Below are 25145 nucleotides of genomic sequence, written 5' to 3' on the forward strand. Positions count from 1 at the left end.
ACTTACAAATTAATAAAAGTTTAAGTGATTATTAACTCAGCCATTTTTAGTTTATTCAAAACTATGGAATCACTTGAAAAGGCAGCTGTTTTACTGAGTATTTTGTTTTCAAAAAAAGTCCTTGGAAAAAATAGCAGTTGATAAAACATTTTCTAACATGTTGCTGTTCAAAGAAAGTCTTCGTAGTTTAATCAGGATGGTTTATTCTGCTGGTTTACTTTTTTGTGTTACAACTAATTTAGTTTATTCTTGCACTTAAGTAATCTAGGAAGCTTTGTATGGTGTTTTGCTGATTTAGTTTTTTTTTTTTTTATCTTTTGAGAGAGAGAGACCTGAAAGGACAGAGTTGTGGCAGTTTGTTTATTCATTGATTGCTTCTTTCATATGTGCTTTGACCAGAGGTGGGATCATTTCGATGATCCCACGCTCAAGCCAGTGACCTCGTGGTTTTGAACCTGGGGCCTCAGCTCCCAGGCTGATGCTCTGTCCACTGCACCACAACCGGTCAGGCTGATTTTGTTTTTAAAGAGTATAAAGATGAGAGCATTTAGGATCTTGCTTCCCCAGGATGTGTTGTCAGTTTGGCTCAAAGAAACTTATAAAAATTAAAAAGAAAAGAAAGATTAAGAGAGTAAAGATGTATTGTTTTAAAATCTATAACATCTTTTTAATCTTCTTTGAATGTGGTGAGGTAAATATGGGTTTTAAAATTTGGTTGTCTAGATTGAAATAACCTGGTACTCAAGAACCTGTGACATGCATGTTTGAGTTTCGACTGAATTATTTTTAGAATCTCTTGCTCTTGTCTGTTTCTATTCTAAGAATCCTCTTGGAACCTATTCCAGGGTAGTAGTACTCTTGGGGGTGGAGAATGATAGCAGGGATTGAAAACAAGTGTAAACTGAATTCCATGGTCTGGCAACCTGGGTACTTATTGCAGAAACATTTCTATTTACTACACATAACTCTGTTTCCAGAAAAGAAGGCATAGAATTTTCCCATAAGACAGTATGTTAGATAAAGGTGTTAGTTTTTAGAGTCTAGTTTCCATGCGATATTCATTTTCACAGTTCATTGGTGGCAACAGTTTTTTGTTTTTAAATTTTTCTGAAGTTGAAAACGGGGATATAGTCAGACAGACTCCCGCATGCGCCCGACTGGGATCCACCCAGCATGCCCACCAAGGGGCGATGCTCCGCCCATCTGGGGTGCTGCTGTGTTGCAACCAGAGCCATTCTAGTGCCTGAGGCAGAGGCCATAGAGCCATCCTCAGCGCCTGGGCCAACTTTGCTCCAGTGGAACCTTGGCTGCGGGAGGGAAAGAGAGAGAGAGGAAGGAGAGGGGGAGGGGTGGAGAAGCAGATGGGCGCTTCTCCTGTGTGCCCTGGCCGGGAATCGAACCTGGGACTCCTGCATGCCAGGCCGACGCTCTTTTACCACTGAGCCAACCGGCTAGAGCATTGGTGGCAACAGTTTTGCTTTTTTTTTTTTTTTTTTTTTTTTTTAATGAGAGAGAGAGGGATAGACAGAAACAGACAGATTGAGGAAGGGAGATAGATGAAGCATCAGTGAGGCTCCTTAGTTGTTCATTGATTGCTTCTCATACATGCCTTGACCCAGGGGCTCCAGCCGAGCCAGTGGGATGTCCACAGTTTTTAAGGGTGTTGATAATTATTTTGGTAACTTGTGCTGTTATCTTGATTTATGAATTCACTGTCTTTAGGAATTTTATATAAATTAGAAAAATATTTTTATCTTTTATTCATTTTAGAGAGGGGAGGGGCAGAGAGAATGGGAAGGAGGAGCTGGAAGCACCAGCTCCCATATGTGCCTTGACTAGGCAAACCCAGGGTCTCGAACCCTTGTCCTCAGCGTTCCAGGTTGATGCTTTATCCACTGCACCACTGGAGGTCAGGCTATATAAAATTAATATAAGAAAATTTGTCTGAACCATACATTCTATTAACTTGCTGTATTTTCTGAACTCTGTTTTTCCAGAGGATTTTGTAACACATTTTTTCCCCTTGTACTTTCACTGTAAACTCCCAGTTTTATCTTTGGAAGTTTTTTGCTAAATATCTTAAGCAGTAAGATTTTTTTTTATGAGCAGTAATTCAGCTATTCTGACATTTCAGTGTTAGTATGGAGAATCATATTCACAGAAAATAAGCTAGTCTGAATTTGTTTAGCAAGCATCCTTAGAAGCATGCTCTGGGGTCATCATCACTATTATTATTAACCCCCCCCCCCCCCCCCCCCCAGTGAGAAGTGGTGGGGAGGCAGGCAGACAGACTCTTGTATGCACCAGACCGGGATCCACCTGGCATGCCCACCAGGGGGCGATGCTCGGCCCATCTGGGGCATTTCTCCACTGCAATTGGAGCAATTCTAGCACCTGAGGCGGAGGCCATGGAGCCATCCTCAGCACCTGGGCCAACTTTGCTCCAATGGAGCCTTGGCTGCTGGAGGGGAAGAGAGAGACAGAGAGAAAGGAGAGGAAGAGGGTGGAGAAGCAGATGGGCATTTCTTCTGCGTGCCCTGGCCGGTAATCAAACCTGTGACTTCCACATGCCGAGCCAATGCTCTACCACAGAGCCAACTGGCCAAATTTACATTCTTTACTATTTTTTAACGTTCATCTGTGCAACAGCGTATTCTAAGCGCCCGTAGTAATGTTAATTTTGTCCATAGGTGAAAAATAGTTGACAGAATTCTTGTAATATTTACTTATTAATTTCATAAAACTCATTATACCTTTGATGAAATACTACATTTTAATTCCCTTACTTTCGTTACTTCAGTAAACAAACTTAACATAAAAAGAAAATGTGCTAAACAACCAGGGGGTGACAAGCTGTCATTGGAAATATCCTAAATAACAGTTGTATGGTTTTTTGTCAGGCATTATATAAAATTTTTTTTGTTTTGACAGTGACAGAGTCAGAGAAGGATAGACAGATAGGAAGGGAGAGAGATGAGAAGCATCAATTCTTCGTTGTGGCTCCTTAGTTGTTCATTGATTGCTTTCTCATATTAACCTTGGGGGGGCTTACCGCAGAGCAAGTGACCCCTTCCTTGCTCAAACCAGTGTCCTTTGGGCTCAAGCCACGACCATGGGGTCATGTCTATGATCCCACGCTCAAGCTGATGACCTTGGGGTTTCGAACCTGGGTCCTCCACTTCCCAGTCCAACACTCTGTTCACTGCACCATCACCTGGTCAGCTCATTAATATTTTAAAATTTTCTTAAAACTAGTTAGTTTTGTGTACCTCTTTTATTCTTAAGGTATTAAATGCATGAAATAATAAACTACATTTTGGTATATAATTTTTTTTATTAATATGGTCATTAGGGCAGAGAACCCCTTCACTCTGGTTAACATCAGGTTGTTCTTTGTGTCTGTTTTTATTTTGATTATTTTGGTCTTTAGATTCCAGATATAAGTGAAATTATATGGTATTTGTCTTGATAATATGTAGTACAGTAAGTACATAAACCAGTAGCAGTCATTTATTATCATTGTCAAATATTATGTACTGTACTTAATTGTATGCTGTGCTTTTCTCAAATTGGCAGTGCATTAGATTGGTTTATACCAGCATCACCACAAACATGTGCTATGATGTTATGACAGCTGCCTTTTTATGAACAAATGTTTAAAAATTTAAAGTTATTAATCTTTGCAACTTTTTGTACTTTTGACTCTTTAAAAAAAACCATTACTACAGCGAGGTAAAAATTGCTCTTTACAAAATGTTTGCCTTTCTGAAACATGTAATTTTGCTTGTTGTATATCATTAAAATGCCTGTAAACTGACGTTTTTAATGTATGGTCTAATAAAAAGAAGTTAAAGTATAGTCAACCAGTTCTTTCAACCTCACTTTCTTGTAAAGTTGATCTTTCCTCACCATATACACTGACATCTCTGTTGGAAATTATGTCTATATGATTTCCAACAGAAATTATATAAAGATATGTGGGTCTCTTTTGCACTTCCTATTGTGGTACATTGGTCACTTGTCTGTCCCTCCCTCTAGAGATGCTGTGCTGTTGTGATTACTGTAGCATTATAATCCCTGAAAACTTGAAGGTAAATCCTGTGTCTTCTTTTTCCTAACAGTGTGTCTTGGTTGTTCTTGAGTATTTGCTCGCTCATGTAAATTTTAGAATCAGCTTGTCAGGTTTTTTTTTTTTTAATTTTTTAAATTTTTATTTTATTTTATTTTTTTTAGATTTTATTCATTTTAGAGAGAGGAGACAGAGAGAGAGAGAGAGAGAGAGACAGAGAGAGAGAAAGACAGAGAAAGAGAAAGAGGGAGGAGCAGAAAGCATCAACTCCCATATGTGCCTTGACTAGGCAAGCCTGGGGCTTTGAACTGGTGACCTCGGCATTCCAGGTCGATGCTTTACCCATTGCGCCACCACAGGTCAGGCAGCTTGTCAGGTTTAAGACAATAAAATCTTGTTAGAATTTTACTGGGAATTTTAAGTTGAGTCTGTAGTTGAGGGAGAATTATCATTTTTATTTGAGAGAACCTTTTAAAATAGGGGTTCTAACTCTTTTCTGTGAAGGGCAAGATGGTAAAATATTTTCTACTTTGTCTTTGTTATAACTGCTTTTGTAGTATAAAAGCAGCCATAATTTATCTGAAGCTTCTTTAGGGTTTTTAGTGTACAATTGTTAGGTAATTGTGACTTTTTAAAAGATTTTCTAATCTTTGTGAGAGTGTGTCTTTTACTTGTCATAGTGTGCTTGTTTAAGACCTCTAATTTGGTGCTTAAATAGAAGTGATTGTGGCAGCAACTCCTGGTTTTTGTTTATTTTTTTCACTAAAAGATTATATATTCAATTTATTGATTCTAGAGAGAGTGGTAAGGAGAGAGAGAGGCAAAAAATCAACATATTTCTGCATTCTTATATATACCCTGACCGGGGATCAAATCCCCAATCTTGGCATATCTAGATGACACTGACTAACTGAGCTACTCGGCTAGGACCACATTCCTTATTATTTTGACTAATGCTCCTCATTGCTCTGAATTATATACTTTAAAAAGCATGATCCTTTCAAAACTGTCTCTCTAACCTCTTATGGGTGAATCCATTATTTTCGGTTTTAATCCAGGATGTTATAATTTGTATTTGGTTGGGAAGTACTTCTTATAGATCCATAACTTTTAACTTTTGCCAGAAGCTGTGGATGCAGAGGTACTGTGGGGATGGTGGTGAAGTGCAAGAATGAGGGAAATAAGAATATAGAGCCCTAGTGATTATTTGGGTAGAGCTGATTATATACACAGAAGTGCATGCTTACTTATTTATTTTAAAATAAACAGTTCTTGAGAAATACGGTTAAGAAATTTTTCTTATTAATAAAATTGTTTCCAAGTCAGAATTCTTGGTTTAAAGCTTTGTAAAATGATTTATTACTAAAATGGATTGTTACGACTTTTTACATGTCCCCTATAGCCTGAAATGTTATGACATTTAAGCGAGAGATACAGAGAGGGACAGATAGGGATAGACAGACAGGAAGGTCAAGATATGAGAAGTATGTATCAGTTCGTTGTTGTGGCACCTTAGTTGTTCATTGATTGCTTCCTCATAAGTGCCTTGTGTGGGGTTGCGGGAGCTCTAGCTGAGCCAGTGACCATGGGGTCATGTCTTTGATCCCATGATCAAGTTATAATCCTGTGTTCAAGCTGGTGAGCCCATGAGCAGTTTGGATGAGCCTGCTTTCAAGCTGGTGACCTCGGGGTTTCAAACCTGGGTCCTCTGCATCCCAGTCCAAATATTCTATCCATTGTGCCACTGCCTGGTCAGGCTGTTATGACCACTCTTAATGAAAATTTTCAACTTGCCATATGTTGTCTCTTTCCCTTTCAACTTTTTCTTTAATGCAGTAAAGCATTTCATATTTAGTCATTGGAATTGGTTTTCTCTTTTTGCTCTTTTTCAACTCCTATCCTGCTCTTTGTTTTGAAGCCTTTGTTTTCTGGAGAGTCAAAGTTCCTGCTGGTTCAGAGGCTTTAACATAACTCTTGGAGCAAGAACAGAACCAAAGCCAAAAATCTTAGTAGGTTTATGATTCTGCTTTGAAAAATGCTAGTTTTATACATAGCACTTTTCCAATTTTAAACCTTGGCAGCAGAGAGAAATCTAACTTTTTTTAAATTTTAAAATTTTATTTATTTTTTTGTATTTTCTTAAGTGAGAAGTGGAGAGGCAGAAAGAAAGACTCCCGCATGCGCCCACCCGGGATCCACCTGCCAGGCCCATTAGGGGGCGATACTATTTGCCCATCTGGGGCCATTGCTTTATTGCAACTGGAGCCATTTTAGTGCTTGAGGCGAGGACATGGTGCCATCCTCAGCACCCAGGCCAAATTGATGCAATGGACCCTTGGCTGCAGGAGGGGAAGAGAGACATAGAAGGGGGGGGGGGGGAACGGTGAAGCAGATGGGTGCTTCTTCTATGTGCCCTAACTGGGAATTGAACCGGGAATATCCACATGCTGGGCTGATGCTCTACCACTGAGCTAACCTGCCATGGCGAGAAAGCTACCATATTTTTCGGTTCATAAGACGCACCTGATCATAAGACACACCTAGGATTTTAAGGAGGAAAATAAAAAAAATATACTGAACCAAAACGGTATGTTAAAATATTTAATAAAATACTGTATTTTTTGCTCTATAAGAAAATGCACATTGAAGAATTCCTCTCTTTTTACTCTTAATTGTGTTGAGTGCAGAAAATTCCCACCATACATATCATCTTAACTTTACACCAAAAAAGGATAGAAGAAACTTGCCTCCAGTCTTTCCGAGGAACTTGGGGTTAGTGTAAACAGTCCAGCACCACAGCTTAACAGCCTTTTGCAACCCAATTAGGCAAGTGAGGTGGGGGTTGGGCAGACTATCAGCTTACAGCCAATTCCCCACACCTCTGTCCCCCAAAAATCTAAACTCCAAAAACCCTGTTGGTTTTTTGGTCCCCAGCGGGCACATATTTCTCTGGAATACCATAGGGTGCACCAGTGCGCCCTGGCGCACACTTTGAGAACCACTGCTCTAACCAAATGGGTTATATCTGGCCAGACCTGAGATTTTTGTTTAGAATTGCTATACTTGTAAACCTTAGACTTTTGATTGCATTAGTAAATTGACTTAAGAGCTGCCAGGAAAATCTAAAATTCTAAATGGTTGTTTAGAATTTGTATTCTAGAGAACCTTTGATTTATCGCATGTTTACTTCTTATCTCTGTATTTTTTCCTTACCTTTTACTATGATTTGCAAGTTTTGCTTACTGTGCCTGCTTTCTTGCAGATTTTCTATAGTGTATATACCTTATTTTGTATATTCTGTGTATGATGACTTCAGTGAGCTGTGATCGTTCCCGAAGTGCTCGGGAAAAAACACAGATTTCATCAACACAGGCAACGCAACTACAGAAACAAGTAATACAGGTAAGTTTTTGTTTGCCTTGTTTATAGTTATGGAAATTACGGAAGCACATATGCTTGAACATTCTTTGTAGAAAACCTCAGGATTTTAAATATTTGTGAAAAGTAGATTGTATATAATAGGAAAAAGGAATTATCATTGGTCCAGATACAGTTGGATAGTTGGATGCTGTTCCTTAATTATTTAATCCTGAACTTTTTCCTGCTACCTATTATAATCTAGGCCAGTGGTCAGCAAACTCATTAGTCAACAGAGCCAAATATCAACAGTACAGCGATTGAAATTTCTTTTGAGAGCCAAATTTTTTAAACTTAAACTATATAGGTAGGTACATTCCTTATCAAGGTAGCGCCCGCAAGTGGTATTTTGTGGAAGAGCCACACTCAAGGGGCCAAAGAGCCACATGTGGCCTGCAAGTCGCAGTTTGCTGACCAGAGATCTAGGAGGTCATCTCCTTTTTTTTAATTTTTTTTATTCAGTGATAGGAGAAGAGAGTAGGCAGAGAGACAGACTCCTGCAAGTGCCCCGACCAGGATCTACCTGGCAGACCCACTAGGGGGCAATGATCTGCCCATCTGAGGCATTGCTCCATTGCTCAGCTACTGAGCTCTTCTTAGCAACTGAGGTGAAGGCCATGGAGCCATCCTCATAGCCCAGGGCCAACTTGCTCCAATCAAGACATGGCTGCAGGGTTGGTGGGAGAGCAAGAGAGAGAGGAGCAAGAGGGGAAGGGATGGAGAAGAAGCAGATGGGCACTTCTGTATGCCTTGAACAGGAATCATTCACACACCAGGCCAGGCCAACTCTCTGCCACTGATCCAACCAGCCAGATCCTCGTTTTCTTTTTTATTAATCTGGGTGTGTCCCTGGACTGTAATATGAAAATTTAAAGTATACAGAGAAATACTACTCTGAAGTAGAGATATATCTGCATTATAATAGACTTACAAAAAGCTGCCTTTTTTTTTGCAAACATTATTACCTGGAAAGAGTGATTTAATCTTAGAATATCTTAATAAGATTCATGTGTATGAAATATTTAGTGTTGACCCTGACCAATTGGCTCAGTTGGTTAAGAGCATCATCCTGAAGTGACAAGGTTGTGGGTTTGATCCTCGGTCAGGGCACACACGGGAAGCAATCAATGCATGCATTACTGAGTGGAACAACAAATGAATTCTTCCCTTTCCCCTCCCCCCTCTCTCTCCCTGTCTCTGTCTAAATATAAATTAAATAAAAAGATTAAGCCCTGGTTGTAACAGAGCGACGCCCTGGATGGGCTAGCATCACCCCCTGGTGGGCGTGCCGGATGGATCCCGGTTGGGCGGTCGGGCGCATGCGGGAGTCTGTCTGATTGCCTCCCCGTTTCCAGCTTCAGGGAAAAAAAAAAAAAAAAAGATTAAGCCTGGCCAAATAGCTCAGTTGTTTGGAGCGTCAACCCAAAGCACTCAGGTTCAGTTTTGATCCCCATGCAGGGCACATAGGAGAATCAACCCATCAATATTTCTCTTTCTCTCTGTGTGTGTCTCTCTCTCACCCTCTCTCCCTCTCTCCCTCCTCTCTCTTCCTCTCTCTCCAAATTTAATAAATTTAACAAAAAAGAAATTTATCCAACCCAGTATATATATGCTGTATTCATATTTTTCTGGTTGTCCCAACAATGTCCTTTTTAGCTAATTAAGTCCTTGATCTTTTTTTTTTTTTTTTAAAGAGACAGTGAGAGAGAGAGAGAGACTAAAACAAACAGGAAGGGAGAGAGATGAGAAGCATCAACTCATATTTGCACCACCTTAGTTGTTTATTGATTACTTTGTCATATGTACCTTGACCAGAGGGTTCCAGCCATGCCAGTGACCGTAGGCTCAAGCCAGCAACCCGTGGGCTCAAACCAGTGACCATGGGGTCATGTTAATGAATCCCACACTCGAGCTGGTGACCTCAGGGTTTCGAATCAGGTTTCTCAGCATCCCAGGCCGATGCTGTATCCACTGCACCAGCACAGTTCAGGCTGTTCCATTACTTTTAATTGATTCTACACCCTTCATCAGAAAGATATTACAGCCAGAATTCCCAAATTTGGTGTACTTTGTATTCTGTGATATTTCTATATGTTGAATTTTCTGTTCGAAATACCTTGAATCAGAAACATTATTCTAATACACGTCATACAGTAAGTGATTATATCCACAACTTGTCTATGATTCAGTCTCTTTGATTTTTTCCCCTATTACCTTTTTATTTGAGGTCTAGTTTAACATCTGTTTCTCTCCCTCCTCCTTTATTTGAATTTTCTTTTTGACCTTCCCCACGGCTTCTTTTGATGTGTAAAATTTTTTTCCTCTAACATTTATTATGAAAATGTTCAGATACAAAGTTGAGAGCTGTACAGTGAGCACCCATATACTACTCACTGTTACCTTTTTATGTTATTTGCTTTATCACATCTCATTAGATACCCAGCATTCTATCTTATTTTAAAACAAAAATTATTATTTATTTAGCAACAGAGAGAGGGACAGACAGTGAGGGAGGGAGGTGAGAAGCACCACCTCATAGTTGCACCTCAGTTCATTAATTGCTTTCTCATAAGTGCCTTGACCTGGGGGCTCCAGCTGAGCCAGTGACCCCTTGGGCTTCAAGCTAGCATGGTCACTCTGTGGTATACTCTTATAACCCTTTGTATTCCTCTACAGTTTGGTTTTGGTGTTTTCTATTTTATTCCTGATTTTAATAACTTGAGACTTCTCAATGTTGTGCTAGCTCATATTTGCCAATTGTCAATTTTAAGGAACTCCCCCCACCGGTATCAAGTTTTGTTATTTTTTTTCCTCTAATTTTTCTATTTTCTATTTCATTATTCTTTTTTTTTTTTTTTTAACAGAGACAGAGAGAGAGTCAGAGAGAGGGATTGATAGGGACAGACAGACAGGAACAGAGAGAGATGAGAAGCATCAAACATCAGTTTTTCGTTGCAATACCTTAGTTGTTCATTGAGTGCTTTCTCATAGGTGCCTTGACCGTGGGCCTTCATCAGACCGAGTAACCTCTTGCTCAAGCCAGCGACCTTGGGTCCAAGCTGGTGAGCTTTGCTCAAACCAGATGAGCCTGCACTCAAGCTGGCGAGCTTGGGGTCTCGAACCTGGGTCCTCCGCGTCCCAGCCCGACGCTTTATCCACTACGCCACCGCCTGGTCAGGCTATTTCATTATTCTTTAGAAAACTTTTTTTTGGTGGGATAATTTTAAGAGCTGCTAGAAAGTTGGAAAATGATAGAGATCTCTAAATTTCACTCTGCTTCCCTTAATGTTAACATTTTTCAGGGCTTAAGCTTTACTGAGTTTTTAGAGAGACAGAGAGGAAGGGAGAGAGAGACGTGAAGGAAGGGAAAGCATTGATCTGTTGTTTCAGTCAGTCATGCATTCCTTGATTGCTACCCGTGTGTGCTCTGATGGGATCAAATGTTCAACCTTGTCGTTTCAGAACGATGCTCACTGACTCAGCTAACCAGTTAGGGCCCTTTTTTTTTCCTAATTAATTAATTTATTTTTGTGACAGAGACAGAGGGAGAGGGACAGACTTACAGGAAGGGAGAGAGAAGAGAAGCATTCAATTCTTCGTTGCAGCACCTTAGTTGTTAATTGATTGCTTTCTCATATGTGCTTTATCTGGGGGGCTCCAGCAGGGCGAGTGACCCCAAGCTCAAGCCAGTCACCTTTGGGCTCAAGCCAGTGACCATGAGGTCATTTCTTGATCCCATGCTCAAACTGGTGAGCCCATGCTCAAGCAGGATGAGCCCACACTCAAGCCGGTGACCTTGCGGTTTCAAACCTGGGTCCTCTGCATCTCAGTCCAATTCCAAAGCTCTATGCACTGCACCACTGCCTGGTCCGGCAGAACCATCTCTTAATGTTAACATTTTATATCAAATGTTGGCGAACTTTTTCTATAAAGGGTCATGTAGGACATATTTTATTCTCTGTAGGTCTCATACCACCTCTGTTGCATGTTCTTTGTTTTTGTTGTGTAACAACAAAATGTTAAAAATTTTTAAATCTTTCTTAGCTGGCCCACCTTACAAAATCAGATTCTAACTTGTGGTTTGCCAATCTCTGTGTTATTTAATCATTTGTCAAGACTAAGATAATAACATTGGTACAATATATTACAGTCAATATAGACTGTATTTCAGTTTCGCTATTTTTTTTTTTTTTTTTTAAGCTGGAAACAGGGAGAGACAAGTCAGACAGACTCCTGCATGCGCCCAACCAGGATCCACCCGGCACGCCCACCAGGGGCGAAGCTCTGCCCACCAGGGGGCGAAGCTCTGCCCCTCCGGGGCGTCGCTCTGCCACGACCAGAGCCACTCTAGCGCCTGGGGCAGAGGCCAAGGAGCCATCCCCAGCGCCCGGGCCATCCTTGCTCCAATGGAGCCTTGGCTGTGGGAGGGGAAGAGAGAGACAGAGAGGAAGGGGGGGTGGAGAAGCAAATGGGCGCCTCTCCTGTGTGACCTGGCCGGGAATTGAACCCGGGACCCCTGCTCGCCAGGCCGACGCTCTACCACAGAGCCAACCGGCCAGGGCCAACTGCATCAGATTTTAGCATCTAACTTACATTTCTGGGACTCAGATCTTTTAACAGTTGTTTGTCCTTTCCAGGCAACGGCTGAACAGATGCGTCTTGCTCAAGTGATCTTTGATAAAAACGATGCAGAATTTGAAGCTAAAGTTAAACAGGTTTGTTTCTGGCAAAGGATGTTATCATTTTTGTAATCTACTTTTATTATCTTTTAAAAAGGTGATTTTATTAGAGATTTTAATGGTAAAATATGCTTCTTGCTTAGTCTCAACTAATTGTACTTTGAACTTGTGATTAAATACCTCTGTTGGTGGCTAGAATGAAGGAATTGAATATGTTCATCCTCTTGATAGAGTATTTGAGTTACTTGTGGTAAATGTGAACAATAAGCTAGACTTTTGTGAAAGCACATTGACATGGTTTGTATCTATATATAGAAAGTATGGAAGTATATTTAGTTTTTGACAAGTTCTCAGAAAAGCATATGTTATAAAAATATAAAATTAAATTTAAGGGTGACGTGTGCATGTAAAACTTGAATATAAGGACTAAAGGACTTTGGTTTTTTTTTTAAGGTGAGAGGACGGGAGATAGTGAGGCAGACTCCTACATGCACTCCAACTAGAATCTACCTAGCAACCTCATCTGGGGCCAGTGCTCAAGTACTGAACTATTTTTATCGCCTGATGCTGATGTTTTCTTTTTTTTTTCTTTTTTTTCTTTTTTTTCCTTAAGCTGGAAACAGAGAGAGACAGTCAGACAGACTCCCGCATGCGCCCGACCGGGATCCACCCGGCACGCCCACCAGGGGTGACGCTCTGCCCACCAGGGGGCGATGCTCTGCCCCTCCGGGGCGTCGCTCTGCCACGACCAGAGCCACTCTAGCGCCTGGGGCAGAGGCCAAGGAGCCATCCCCAGCGCCCGGGCCATCTTTGCTCCAATGGAGCCTTGGCTGTGGGAGAGGAAGAGAGAGACAGAGAGGAAGGAGGGGGGAGGGTGGAGAAGCAAATGGGCGCTTCTCCTATGTGCCCTGGCCGGGAATCGAATCCGGGTCCCCCGCACGCCAGGCCGACGCTCTACCGCTGAGCCAACCGGCCAGGGCCGATGCTGATGTTTTCTGAGGGAGCCATCCTCAGCTCCAGGGGCCACACTCGAGCCAATGGAGCCACTGGTTGTGGGAGGAGGAGAAGAAAGGGAAAAGAAGCAGATGGTCGCTTCTCCGGTGTGCCCTGACTGGGAATTGAACACAGGCCGTCCCTAAGCCTGTCCACTGAGCCACCGCCCAGGGCCAATAAGAAGACTTTTGATCATAATCTATTTTTGTGTGTGTGTTACAGAGACAAAGAGAGGGACAGATAGGAACAGAGAGACAAGAAGGGAGAGAGATGAGAAGCATCAATTCTTCGTTGTGGCTCCTTAGTTCATTGATTGCTTTCTTATATGTGCCTTGACGGGGGGGGGGGGGCTCTAGCAGAGCCTGTGACCCCTTGTTCAAGCCAGCGATCTTGGTCTGAATCCAGTGACGTTTGGGCTCAAGCCAGCAACCATGGGGTCATATCTGTGATCCCATGCTCAAACCAGCGACCCTGTGCTCAAGGCGAGTGAGCCCATGTTCAAGCCAGTGACCTTGGGGTTTCGAACCTGAGTCCTCTGCATCCTAGTCTGATGCTCTATCCACTGCATCACTGCCTGGTCAGGCTGATAACATAGTCTTAATTTCAATTTTTTTTTCTTGATAAGACTTAAAGATTTTAGAAACCAACTTACTATAACCCTTTAGAAACCAAACTACTATGACCCTTACCTTAGTCCTTGGTGAAATTCTACCAATAATTGTTCTTTGGAGTGAACATGCCATAGTGAACTCAAACCCTTTACTGAGTAATCTCTTTGTTCTTATAGTTTCTGTTATCAGATTAATGATAATATTTATGGGTGGCCACAGAAAGGACTAAAAATTATAGAGCTTATTCTCTGGAATGAGATTTATGTACAGTTTGGGACATACTACGTATTATATTGCCTAGTGTAGGATTTCAGTTTTAAATGCTAATTTTAGATCTCTTTTTTTATTTTTAAATTTTTTTAGTTCTATCTCTTACTGATCCAATCACTGGAGGAATCTTGATACTTACTGTGTATCCTTTTTTTTTTTTTTTTTTTGTATTTTTCTGAAGCTGGAAACAGGGAGAGACAGTCAGACAGACTCCCGCATGTGCCCGACCGGGATCCACCCGGCACGCCCACCAGGGGGCAATGCTCTGCCCACCAGGGGGCGATGCTCTGCCCATCCTGGGGGTCACTATGTTACGACCAGAGTCACTGTAGCGCCTGAGGCAGGGGCCACAGAGCCATCCCCAGCGCCCGGGCCATCTTTACTCCAATGGAGCCTTAGCTGCGGGAGGGGAAGAGAGAGACAGAGAGGAAGGAGAGGGGGAGGGGTGGAGAAGCAGATGGGCGCCTCTCCCGTGTGCCCTGGCCGGGAATCGAACCCGGGACTTCTGCACGCTAGGCCGACGCTCTACCACTGAGCCAACTTGCCAGGGCCACTTACTGTGTATCTTAAATATGACAGATGTTGGGTTAATACTGATTGTTGAGAAAAAAATCTGATGTTATTAGTATATCCAAAGATGAAAGTATTGGAAAGTTGTAAGAATATGTAAAACTTTTGCTGTGTGGAGGAAATGAAACAGAATGGTGTAGTGCAAAGAGCTGTACTTAAATGACCTGGATTCCAGATAGGCTTTGCTTTTAATTAGTTTTTTTGACCACAGAGAAATCACTTCAAATGTTGGGGTCAGACTTTATTGAACTACAGCTCGTACATACAAAAATAGTAGTTAAACATAGTTAAAACTAGCAGATACTTTGTTAACTGATAATTGAGAAATCTGGATGTTCCTTGTGATGAAAACTTTAAGTAGCTTAATCTTCCTTGTTAAAGAGAATACACCAAACGGATTTCTTTTATTACTTCAAACATAGCACCCTGTTGAATCTCCTTGAGACCATAGGATGTCCAGGATTGAGTTGTATGGTAGCTGCAGAATTCCTTGTGAGACCTTAGGTGTTATCACTTACTAAGTATGTTATAATCTAAGCAGTAATAACCTCTGTAGGTAACTTTGTTTCTCTGTAATACAGTTGGACTAGATGTTCTGTTAATGGTTGCCACAAACACTTGGTCTTTGGGAAATATATAGTCCCATTTAATATTTGAGTGACTTAGAATTTGGGGGATCCAGGCCATGGAACTAAGTTTGAGTAGTCAAGAGCTGATTCTGAGGATGTTGGTGTATATACATATGTATGCTCTACTGATTAATAATCTGATATTCGTCAGCTTGGAGGAGGGTTGATTTGTATTTTGCCTCTGCCAATATTGGAGGAAAGACATGGACTGGCCACAAAATTGACTAATTTCTGTCTTTATTTAGAGGAATCTTAAAATTAATATGAAGTGCTGTTTTTTGGTCTCCCTAACAATTTTCTTATAATTTCAACAGCTTATGGAAGTGACAGGAAAAAATCAGGATGAATGCATAGTTGCCTTACACGACTGTAATGGAGATGTGAACAAAGCTATCAATATATTGCTGGAAGGGAATTCAGACACGGTGAGAGTATTATTATGAATTGATTTGCAGTATAATTTTGTATTGCATTTTAAACTTCACCTTATTTGGGGGTGGAGGTGGAAGGGATTATGGATGCCATTCCATATTTGTTTCAAGTTCCAGAGAGAACACTAATCTGAAATGACTGTTTTTGTTATACATGGTTTCTTATGAAGTTGTGGAATCTGAAGACTCAAAAGATAACTTGGTCATCTACTCCAGTCTTACACAATTTTCAAAATTCTCTGGGCCTGTGGACATTTTCACCACCTGACAAAAGCTGTACTGCTCAGGTTTCTTCATCTCAGTTGTCACCTCTTAGTATTCCTTATATTCGAGAGTAACAGAAAACCAGGATTTGCTGGTATATCTATTTGCTTCTGTGTGACTGTTCTGTAGACACTGTTTCGTGACAGTGTGATAGATACATAATAATTACTATATATTTTTTCAGTTTAGTAGAGTTTGAGGACTGTGTAGGCACACTAGTGCTTATTGCTATTTTAGGAAAGCTAAAGCCACACCAGGCAGTCATCAGCTCTAGTCTTTTCAATCCTACATGGAGATTGTATTTAATTTGTATTTTTAAATTTGGGAAACCACTTCTGAGTATATTAAAACAAATAATGATTCATCTAAAAAGGGGTACAAAGATGAACACATCAAAAATCGTCTTGTCGGCCCTGGCCCGTTGGCTCAGCGGTAGAGCGTCGGCCTGGCGTGCAGGAGTCCCGGGTTCGATTTCCAGCCAGGGCACACAGGAGAAGCGCCCATCTGCTTATCCACCCCTCCCCCTCTCCTTCCTCTCTGTCTCTCTCTTCCCCTCCCTTAGCCGAGGCTCCATTGGAGCATAGATGGCCCGGGCGCTGGGGATAGCTCTGTGGCCTCTGCCTCAGGTGCTAGAATGGCTCTGGAAGCAACAGAGCGGCGCCCCAGAGGGGCAGAACATCACCCCCTGGTGGGCATGCCGGGTGGATCCCAGTCGGACGCATGCAGGAGTCTGTCTGACTGCCTCCCCGTTTCCAGCTTCGGAAAAAATGAAAAAAAAAAAAAATTGTCTTGTCAGTGTTAAGGTTTAATCAGGTTCTCATTTTTATGGATAGACTATGTTAGAGTCGGGTTGTATAAAAATGAACTGCTATGACAAGCTCAAATGTAAAATGAATATTTTAAAATTTAATATGAGGAGAATGGAATTTGTAATTAAATAATTATATTTAATTGAGAAAATATTTTACTATTTGAGTATAGCAATATCTGTGGGTAAACTTCTATGCAAGGTAATACTAGTCTAAATGATATCAAATATGTCAGTTGGTTGGGAAAATATATTGTGTTAAGTGACGAAATAAAAAGTTAAATAGCTTTTGTTTGCTGACTGGCCTGTATTTACTGGGCTTTATAAAATATGCGGAATATGTTTACCTCATTGCTAACTCATTCAGTAGAGAATGGTTTTCTGGTATTTTCAAAATGAGCTGAAGGGCTTAACTTCCTTCTTTATAAAATAAATCACTGAACAGGTGAAATATTTTCAAATTATTAATTAGAGGGCCTATTTTCTTTTTTTAAGGTAAAGATAGGCTATGACACTTCTTTCTGTTATTTTTCTACTACCTTCAGCAGATTTCATTCTTGATGTGGTAGTTGGATGTATTTTGAAGTCTTAAAAGTCTAGTTCTTTTTTGGTGGATTATTGAGTTTTAACTTCTTATTTGAGACTGCACTCAAAGAAGGTGGTTCTAGGCTGAATGCTACATAAAGAATGTCTCTTTGATTACTTCTTGAACCTAGAAATCACACAGTGGTAGCCAGATCTGGCTTGTTTTCTTCAAAGATCAGAAAATAGCAAATTAGTGCTTGAATTTAAACACAAACGGTGTATGTCTGATTGGAGGTAAGAGGACTGGAGGGTAAATGCACAAGCAGCACGAAGTCCTTTAGAAAACCTGGTTTGTTTAGGGATTATTCTGTGGTGCTTGTCTTTCACTTTGCCATGTTTCTTACCTGGTTGCTGTTTGCAGCATGGCTAACCAGCAGCAGTAAGGAATATCTGCTCCTGATGGAGGTGGGGTAGTGTTAGAGAATATAAATACTATGTGTGGCATTGTTAGAAGTAAGAACTTTAAAGTAAACCATGAAAGCAAGAAAATCTTATCCTGTTGGCTAACTTTACTTTGTTCCAAGGTCTTCTGTTTGTTGTTCCATTGTTCAAAGTCTTCTGAAACAAATTATTACTTTGCAAAACCATCAAATGGAACTGTCCATGATAATTTTTTTGTTTTGTTTTGGTTTTTGTATTTTTCTGAAGTTGGAAATGAGGCAGTCAGACAGACTCCCGCATGCACCCGACTGGTATCCACCCGGCATGCCCACCAGGGGGCGATGCTCTGCCCATCTGGGGTGTTGCTCTTTTGCAACCAGAGCCATTCTAGCGCCTGAGGCAGAGGCCATAGAGCCATCCTCAGCGCCCGGACCAACTTTGCTCCAATGGAGCTTTGGCTGTGGGAGGGGAAGAGAGAGAGAGAGAGAGAGAGAGAGAGAGAGAGAGAAGAAAGAGAGGGGGAGGGGTGGAGAAGCAGATGGGTTCTTCTCCTGTGTGCCCTGGCCGGGAATCGATCCAGGGACTCCTGCACGCCAGGCCGATGCTCTACCACTGAGCCAACCGGCCAGGGCTGTCCATGATATATTTTTTTTTTTTTTAATTTTTATTTTTTAAGATTTTATTTATTCATTTTAGAGGAGAGGGGAGAAAGACAGAGAGAGAGAGAAGGGGGAGAGGAGCAGGAAGCATCAACTCCCATATGTGCCTTGACCAGGCAAGCCCAGGGTTTCGAACTGGCGACCTCAGCATTCCAGGTCGATGCTTTATCCACTGTGCCACCACAGGTCAGGCCTGTCCATGATATTTTAAAGATAAGTTGGTCTTTCCCATTTAAGGGTAGCTGTCACAAAGGAAAACATTGAACATAGTCATAAGTACTCAACTTTTTATCACAATGCTTTTTTTGTTCGAGTAACAAAATAGTTCAAGAATCAGTCCTTTGCATTAATACACTTTATGTATTTACTCAAGTTAATTAGTTGGCATTGTTCCTGGCATATATAAAGGGTAGGAGAGTAGTTTTGAAAGACTACTGCACTGGAAAGCTGCTATTCTAAATACTGAATGTGATTTCTGGGGAGAACCATTCCTTCTTAGAGTTTATTGTTTCACTTTGAAAGTCTGTGTGCGTGATTGTAGACTGTTGTGCAAAATGTGCCATATTCTCTTTAGCACATACTGTGGTTTTAAACCAATTTCCCCTTGGGCCTGACCTGTGGTGGCGCAGTGGATAAAGCGTCGACCTGGAAATGCTGAGGTCACCGGTTCGAAACCCTGGGCTTGCCTGGTCAAGGCACATATGGGAGTTGATGCTTCCAGCTCCTCCCCCCTGTCTCTCTCTCCTCTCTCTCTCTGTCTCTGTCTCTCCTCTCTAAAATGAATAAAAAAAAAAATTAAACCAATTGCCCCTTGAAGGTTCCTTTTCTACTTTTTTCAACAAATAAGTAAAACACATCTTAGCCTAACACAAACAGAACACTTGGGCCTTTAACAGTTCAAAATGGCATAGGTAAGTGTACTGGGGGATGCCAACTCCCGCACTCATATGCTATGTTGCTCTGTATTCTTCTGCTGTAAGCAACCAAACTTAGTTCAGCCAAGTAGTCCGTAAGTATGACGCAAATGGTGTAAGCTGAAACACGTCTCAATTTTTTAAAGTTTTTATGGGATTGAGTGTCATAAACTTGAAATGTCGTATGTTGAGATTGTCATAACCCAAGGACCCCCTTTATCTAACTTTCTTCAGTATGTACATAGGCTTTTATTTGAATAAAAATGTAATTATCTTTTATATGCTATTTGCTGAAAGCTTGTTTCATTTATATTATGGATCTCTTTCTATGTGCACCAGGGCAACTCTTAAAATGGCCACATACTACGCCTTTTATGGATATTCTAGAGTAGAATAGAAGGAAATGGACCAAATTTGCATTTTCCCAGTAACACACCCTGATTGATATCCTACTCTTATATTTCCAAGAATATAGTATGTCATATGTCATTCTTTTTCTGTTTCTCAGCAATTTTTAAATACAGGGTGGGGCAAAAGTTGCTTTACAAGTTGTTTGAATAGGAAATAATACAATAATTAATAAAAACAATTAATACAAGAATAAAAGAAAACAAAAAAATAGTACAAGAATAAACTTTTGCATACTCAACTATAAAAATACTTTTGCCCCACACTAGATATGATATGAATTGATTTGATATCATCATTAGAGGAGAGGTGGAGAAAAGAGATTATATAAATAATTTGACTTATTAGAACATATCTTTGAAGTTTAAATTTTCGTTATCTAACTTGAACCCCAAATTTTTTTTTCTACCATTAAAAATTTTTTGATGATTACTTTGAATAACCAAATTGGAAAAGTTGTATTCCTGAGATTTTAGGGCATAGTATCATGTAATTTTGTAATCTTTGATCTAATCTGTGTATTTGATAGGTTTAAACCCTACTACTGAGTTAGATGAGGGTGCATAGAGTAGGAACTTGGAGAAATGACGATTACTTTATTCTCAAATTAGCATAGGAAAAGGCTTTTTGGTAGGACAACATACAGTATGTTATTCAGGTAGTCACTTAAAACTTTTTGTGCTCTATTTAGCAAAGGAGGTTATCCAGAAGTTTGCTGTCTTTATCATTGGAAAGTAGAAGTATATGGAAAAGAATTAAGATGGTAGGCGGGCAAGCAGCCAGGCATGGGTAATTAGATTTGGAAGATGCATGTACTCTTGATAATTGTACAAACTTTGAATGACCATTCTTATCTTTGATAGACTTCATGGGAGACTGTAGGGGGGAAGAAGAAGAATTTTGGAAAAGAAAATTTAGAAAACAAAGAGAATAGAGAGAAGAGAAGTGAGAGAGAAGTGAGTCATGGACATGGAAACAACAACCGGAAAGGAAGAGGTGGCAATCGTGGGAGAGAGTGTAAGTATAGACATTTCTTCTCAACTTTTTATGATGAAAAATTTTATGCACACTGAAAAACTGAAAGAGTGGTCCAATGAATGCCCATATATCTACTCCTTCAGTGCACCATTTGTTATTACAGTTAACACTTGGTTTCTAGTGAACTCTATATACTTAGTTAGCTTAGTAATTATGCAATTTTATATCAGCACTGACCTGGGTAGTTAGTTGTGTATATTAAGACTGCCTTCTGTTGTGAGTCAAGTGCATCCTCTAATTTTATTGGAGATACTTTATTCGCTAACAGATGAAGCTGTTTATTTTTTCTCCACCTATGAATGTTCATGGTATAGGCAAAGGTTAAATTAAATAGAAAGTTGTTAAATAAGGAAATTTTTCTGAGTACTTTTCATTTGACCCAGGTTTGACATCATTTATGAAAAACTACGACTTGCTGTATAGACATACCAAATTAACTAAATTATGAATGAATAAAGTATAAATATTTACATATTACCTCAGAGACTTTTGTAGTTTATTCCTTGGGTATTTATTCAATATGTACTATGTAGCAAGCACTCTTATAGGCATACAGCAGTGAATAATACAGAAATCTTTGCCCTTCTAAAACTTACCTTTTAATGGAGGTAGGAGAGGTAGTAATAAAAAAAGTAACATTTCATATTAATATATATATATATATATATTTGTATTTTTCTGAAACCAGAAACGGGGATGCAGTCAGACTCACTCCCGCATGCGCCTGACCGGGATCCACCTGGCACGCCCACCAGGGGGCGATGCTCTGCCCATCCAGGGCGTCGCTCTGTTGCGACCAGAGCCACTCTAGCGCCTGAGGCAGGGGCCATGGAGCCATCCCCAGCGCCCGGGCCATTTTGCTCCAGTGGAGCGTTGGCTGCGGGAGGGGAAGAGAGAGACAGAGAGGAAGGAGAGGGGGAGGGGTGGAGAAGCAGATGGGTGCTTCTCCTGTGTGCCCTGGCCGGAAATCGAACCCGGGACTTCTGCACGCCAGGCTGACGCTCTACCACTGAACCAACTGGCCAGGGCCACATATTAATATATTTTAATGGTGTGATGTAGAAATTATCCTGTGGGGACAAACAAGGGCAGAGGGATGGGGAATATCAGCAGGGATGTGGCAAATTTAAATGGAGTGGCCACCAAGGAAGGCCTCATTGACAATTCATAGGAGTACAATGTCCCTGAGGATGAGGGGAACAAGCTGTGCCAATATTACTTAGAAAATTTCTGTATTATATAGGATCATTGATGCCAATATAGATATCAAGAGAAGAAAAGACTGTGTTGGCATCTCCTGGACAGTATCCTGTAAAAATCTGTCTCTAACACTAATTTCTTCAATAACTCAGTTTTTCCTTGATGGTGTTATTTTGATAGTCTGTGCCTTTTCAGACCTTAAAACCAGTGAACAAATTTGTGGTGCATTACATAGTTGAATGACAAAAGTAGCTTTTTGAAGCAGACTTACTTCAGGGGGAAGTCAAGTCCAAATAGAAATGGCATATCATTTAAATTTCTTTTTAGAAATTTCACATTTGAACGAATAAGCATGATATACTTTCACTCAATTTTTGAGCCACTTTTGTTTGGTTTTGTTTTTCCTCTTTTTTGAACTCTGGTTAACATTTAGCCTTTTGTTTTGTTTTATTTTATTTTTATTATTTTTGTAAGAGGGAGAAAGACAGAGACATTAACAATGATTTGTTCCTGTATGGGAACAAATTTCTGACTGGGAATTAAACTGGCAACCTTTGCATATCTGGACAATGTTCTAACCACGCGAGCTAATTGGCCAGAGCAATATTTAGCCTTTTTGTTTTTATTTGTTTTTAATATAATTTAATTTTTTTAAATGCAAGGAGGGGAGATAGAGAGGCAGACTCCAACATCCCCAACCGGGATCCACCCAGCAACCCCCATCTGGGGCTGATGCTTGAATCAACTGAACTATCCTCAATGTCTGAGGCCAACACTCTGACCTGTTCAGCCATCCTCAGTGCCAGGGACTGATGCTCAAACCAGTTGAGCCTCTGGCTGTGAGGGGAAACAGACAGAGAACGGGGAAAAGGAGGGGAAGAGAAACAGATGGTCGCCTCTCATTGTATGCCCTGATTGGGGATTGAACTCAGAACGTCCACATGCTCTATCCTAGGGGTTCCCAAATTATGGCCCTGGGGGCCGCATGCGGCCCCCTGAGGCCATTTATCCGGCCCCCGCCATACTTCCAGAAGGGGCACCTCTTGCGTTGGTGGTCAGTGAGAGGAGTACTGTATGTGGAGGCGTGCGCTGTCACGTACAGTACTACTTCCAGTGATGCGGGATGCACGCGTCACGGCTCCAGAAGTGCGTCATATCACTTGTTACGGCCAGCAGTGACAAATACGGAACCGGACATTGACCATCTCATTAGCCAAAAGCAGGCCCATAGTTCCCATTGAAATACTGGTCAGTTTGTTGATTTAAATTTACTTGTTCTTTATTTTAAATATTGAATTCCCATTTTGTTTTGTTTTTTTCTTTAAAATAAGATATGTGCAGTGTGCATAGGGATTTGTTCATAGTTGTTTTTATAGTCTAGCCCTCCAATGGTCTGAGGGACAATGAACTGGCCTCCTGTGTAAAAAGTTTAGGGACCCCTCCTCTATCCACTGAGCCAATCGGCAAGAACCTATTTAGCCTTTTTTTTTTAATATTTTTTTGTTTGTTTGTTTTTTTCATTTTTCTGAAGCTGGAAACAGGGAGAGACAGTCAGACAGACTCCCGCATGCGCCCGACCGGGATCCACCCGGCACGCCCACCATGGGGCGATGCTCTGCCCACCAGGGGGCGATGCTCTGCCCATCCTGGGCGTCGCCATGTTGCGACCAGAGCCACTCTAGCACCTGGGGCAGCGGCCAAGGAGCCATCCCCAGCGCCCGGGCCATCTTTGCTCCAATGGAGCCTCGGCTGCGGGAGGGGAAGAGAGAGACAGAGAGGAAAGCGCGGCGGAGGGGTGGAGAAGCAAATGGGCGCTTCTCCTGTGTGCCCTGGCCGGGAATCGAACCCGGGTCCTCCGCACGCTAGGCCGACGCTCTACCGCTGAGCCAACCGGCCAGGGCCTTATTTAGCCTTTTTAAAAAAGTTTGAATACAGTATACAGATGATGCATTTTAGAATTGTATACCTGAAACCTATATAATTTTATTAACTGATGTCACTCCAATAAAGTCCATAAAAATGTATTTTAAAAGTCTTTATTTACTCTTGACTTTAATGGCTGGTCTGGTATGATTATGTATAAGAGGTACTCTTTTATTTCTTAGTTAGAGGTGAAGAGAATGGAATTGATTGCAATCAAGGGGACAAGCCTTCTGACCGTGGCAAGCGAGCCCGTAGTAGAGGTAAGACAGAATTAAGGGGGTAGGAGATGCTCGTGATTGGAAGAAGGAGGCAGGTATGACAGTTTACTCTGAAAGAGTGGTTCCTTTTCTGAAATCTTTTGATTCATTTACTGATATGTGTATGAATGACATGTTTGAATCATGTTATTTTGAGGAAACCTATTGGTTGTTTTCAAATGAACTGCGAAGACCCTTTAAATGAATAATTTAAAATTTGAGGTTCTGCTTGACCAGGCGGTGGCGCAGTGGATAGAGTGTCAGACTGGAATGTGGAAGACCCAGGTTTGAGACCCTAAGGTTGCCAGCTTGAGCGTGGGCTCATCTGGTTTGAGCAAAAGCCCACCAGCTTGGACCCAAGGCCGCTGGCTCGAGCAAGGAGTTACTGGGTCTGCTGAAAGCCCACGGTCAAGGCACATATGAGGAAGCAGTCAATGAACAACTAAGGTGTCGCAACAAAAAACTAATGATTGATGTTTCTCATCTCTCCATTCCTGTCTGTCTGTCCCTATCTATCCCTCTGTATGACTCTCTCTCTGTCACTGTAAAAAAAAAAAAAAAAAAAGAAAATTAATAAAATAAAATTTGAGGTTCTGACCAAAATGTTAGTATTAATTTTCCTATGTTGGACTTTTTTTTACCCACTGGGTTTAAAATTAAGGTTATTTGCCTGCTAATTATTCCTTCCTCTCCTCCATTTTCTGTTAGTGATCATTTCTTAACAATTATTAATTTGGGATGTCATTAAGCCACTTTAGGAATGTAGTTTCATATACCCAAGAGTTGTGACTGAATTTTCTCAGGGTTATAAAATCAAGTACATGATGTAAAACAGACCCTGTTTTGGTTCACTGGAAGAGCTACCTGAATTGACTGACAATATCTTTCATCCATTATTCAATGCAGTTTTGACTCTTCTCAGCTTCATCTGCTCTACTGTAGATTCCCTTTAAGTTATTCAATTAATGTATCCTTCATTTCTGACTGGCTCTTTTTTATGCTGTTGAGGTTCTCACTAAGTTCTTTGAACATCCTTATA

The 25145-nt window shown here is 41.0% G+C and overlaps 1 protein-coding gene across 8 annotated transcripts in view; it reads left to right on the forward strand.

Moving 5' to 3' along the window:
• UBAP2 (ubiquitin associated protein 2) overlaps positions 1-25145 on the forward strand; it is a 112772-nt gene that overhangs the window by 20959 nt on the left and 66668 nt on the right. For all 8 annotated transcript variants that reach the window (XM_066367783.1, XM_066367787.1, XM_066367784.1 and 5 more), the window contains exons 2-6: positions 7332-7471; positions 12124-12201; positions 15553-15663; positions 20552-20705; positions 24032-24109. In XM_066367783.1, the coding sequence (XP_066223880.1) occupies positions 7373-7471; positions 12124-12201; positions 15553-15663; positions 20552-20705; positions 24032-24109 (520 nt within the window). In that variant the 5' untranslated portion in view covers positions 7332-7372. The remainder of the gene's footprint in view (positions 1-7331; positions 7472-12123; positions 12202-15552; positions 15664-20551; positions 20706-24031; positions 24110-25145) is intronic.

The sequence above is a fragment of the Saccopteryx leptura genome, chromosome 2, assembly GCF_036850995.1.
Source record: "Saccopteryx leptura isolate mSacLep1 chromosome 2, mSacLep1_pri_phased_curated, whole genome shotgun sequence".
In the NCBI taxonomy this organism is placed as follows: Eukaryota; Metazoa; Chordata; class Mammalia; order Chiroptera; family Emballonuridae; genus Saccopteryx; species Saccopteryx leptura.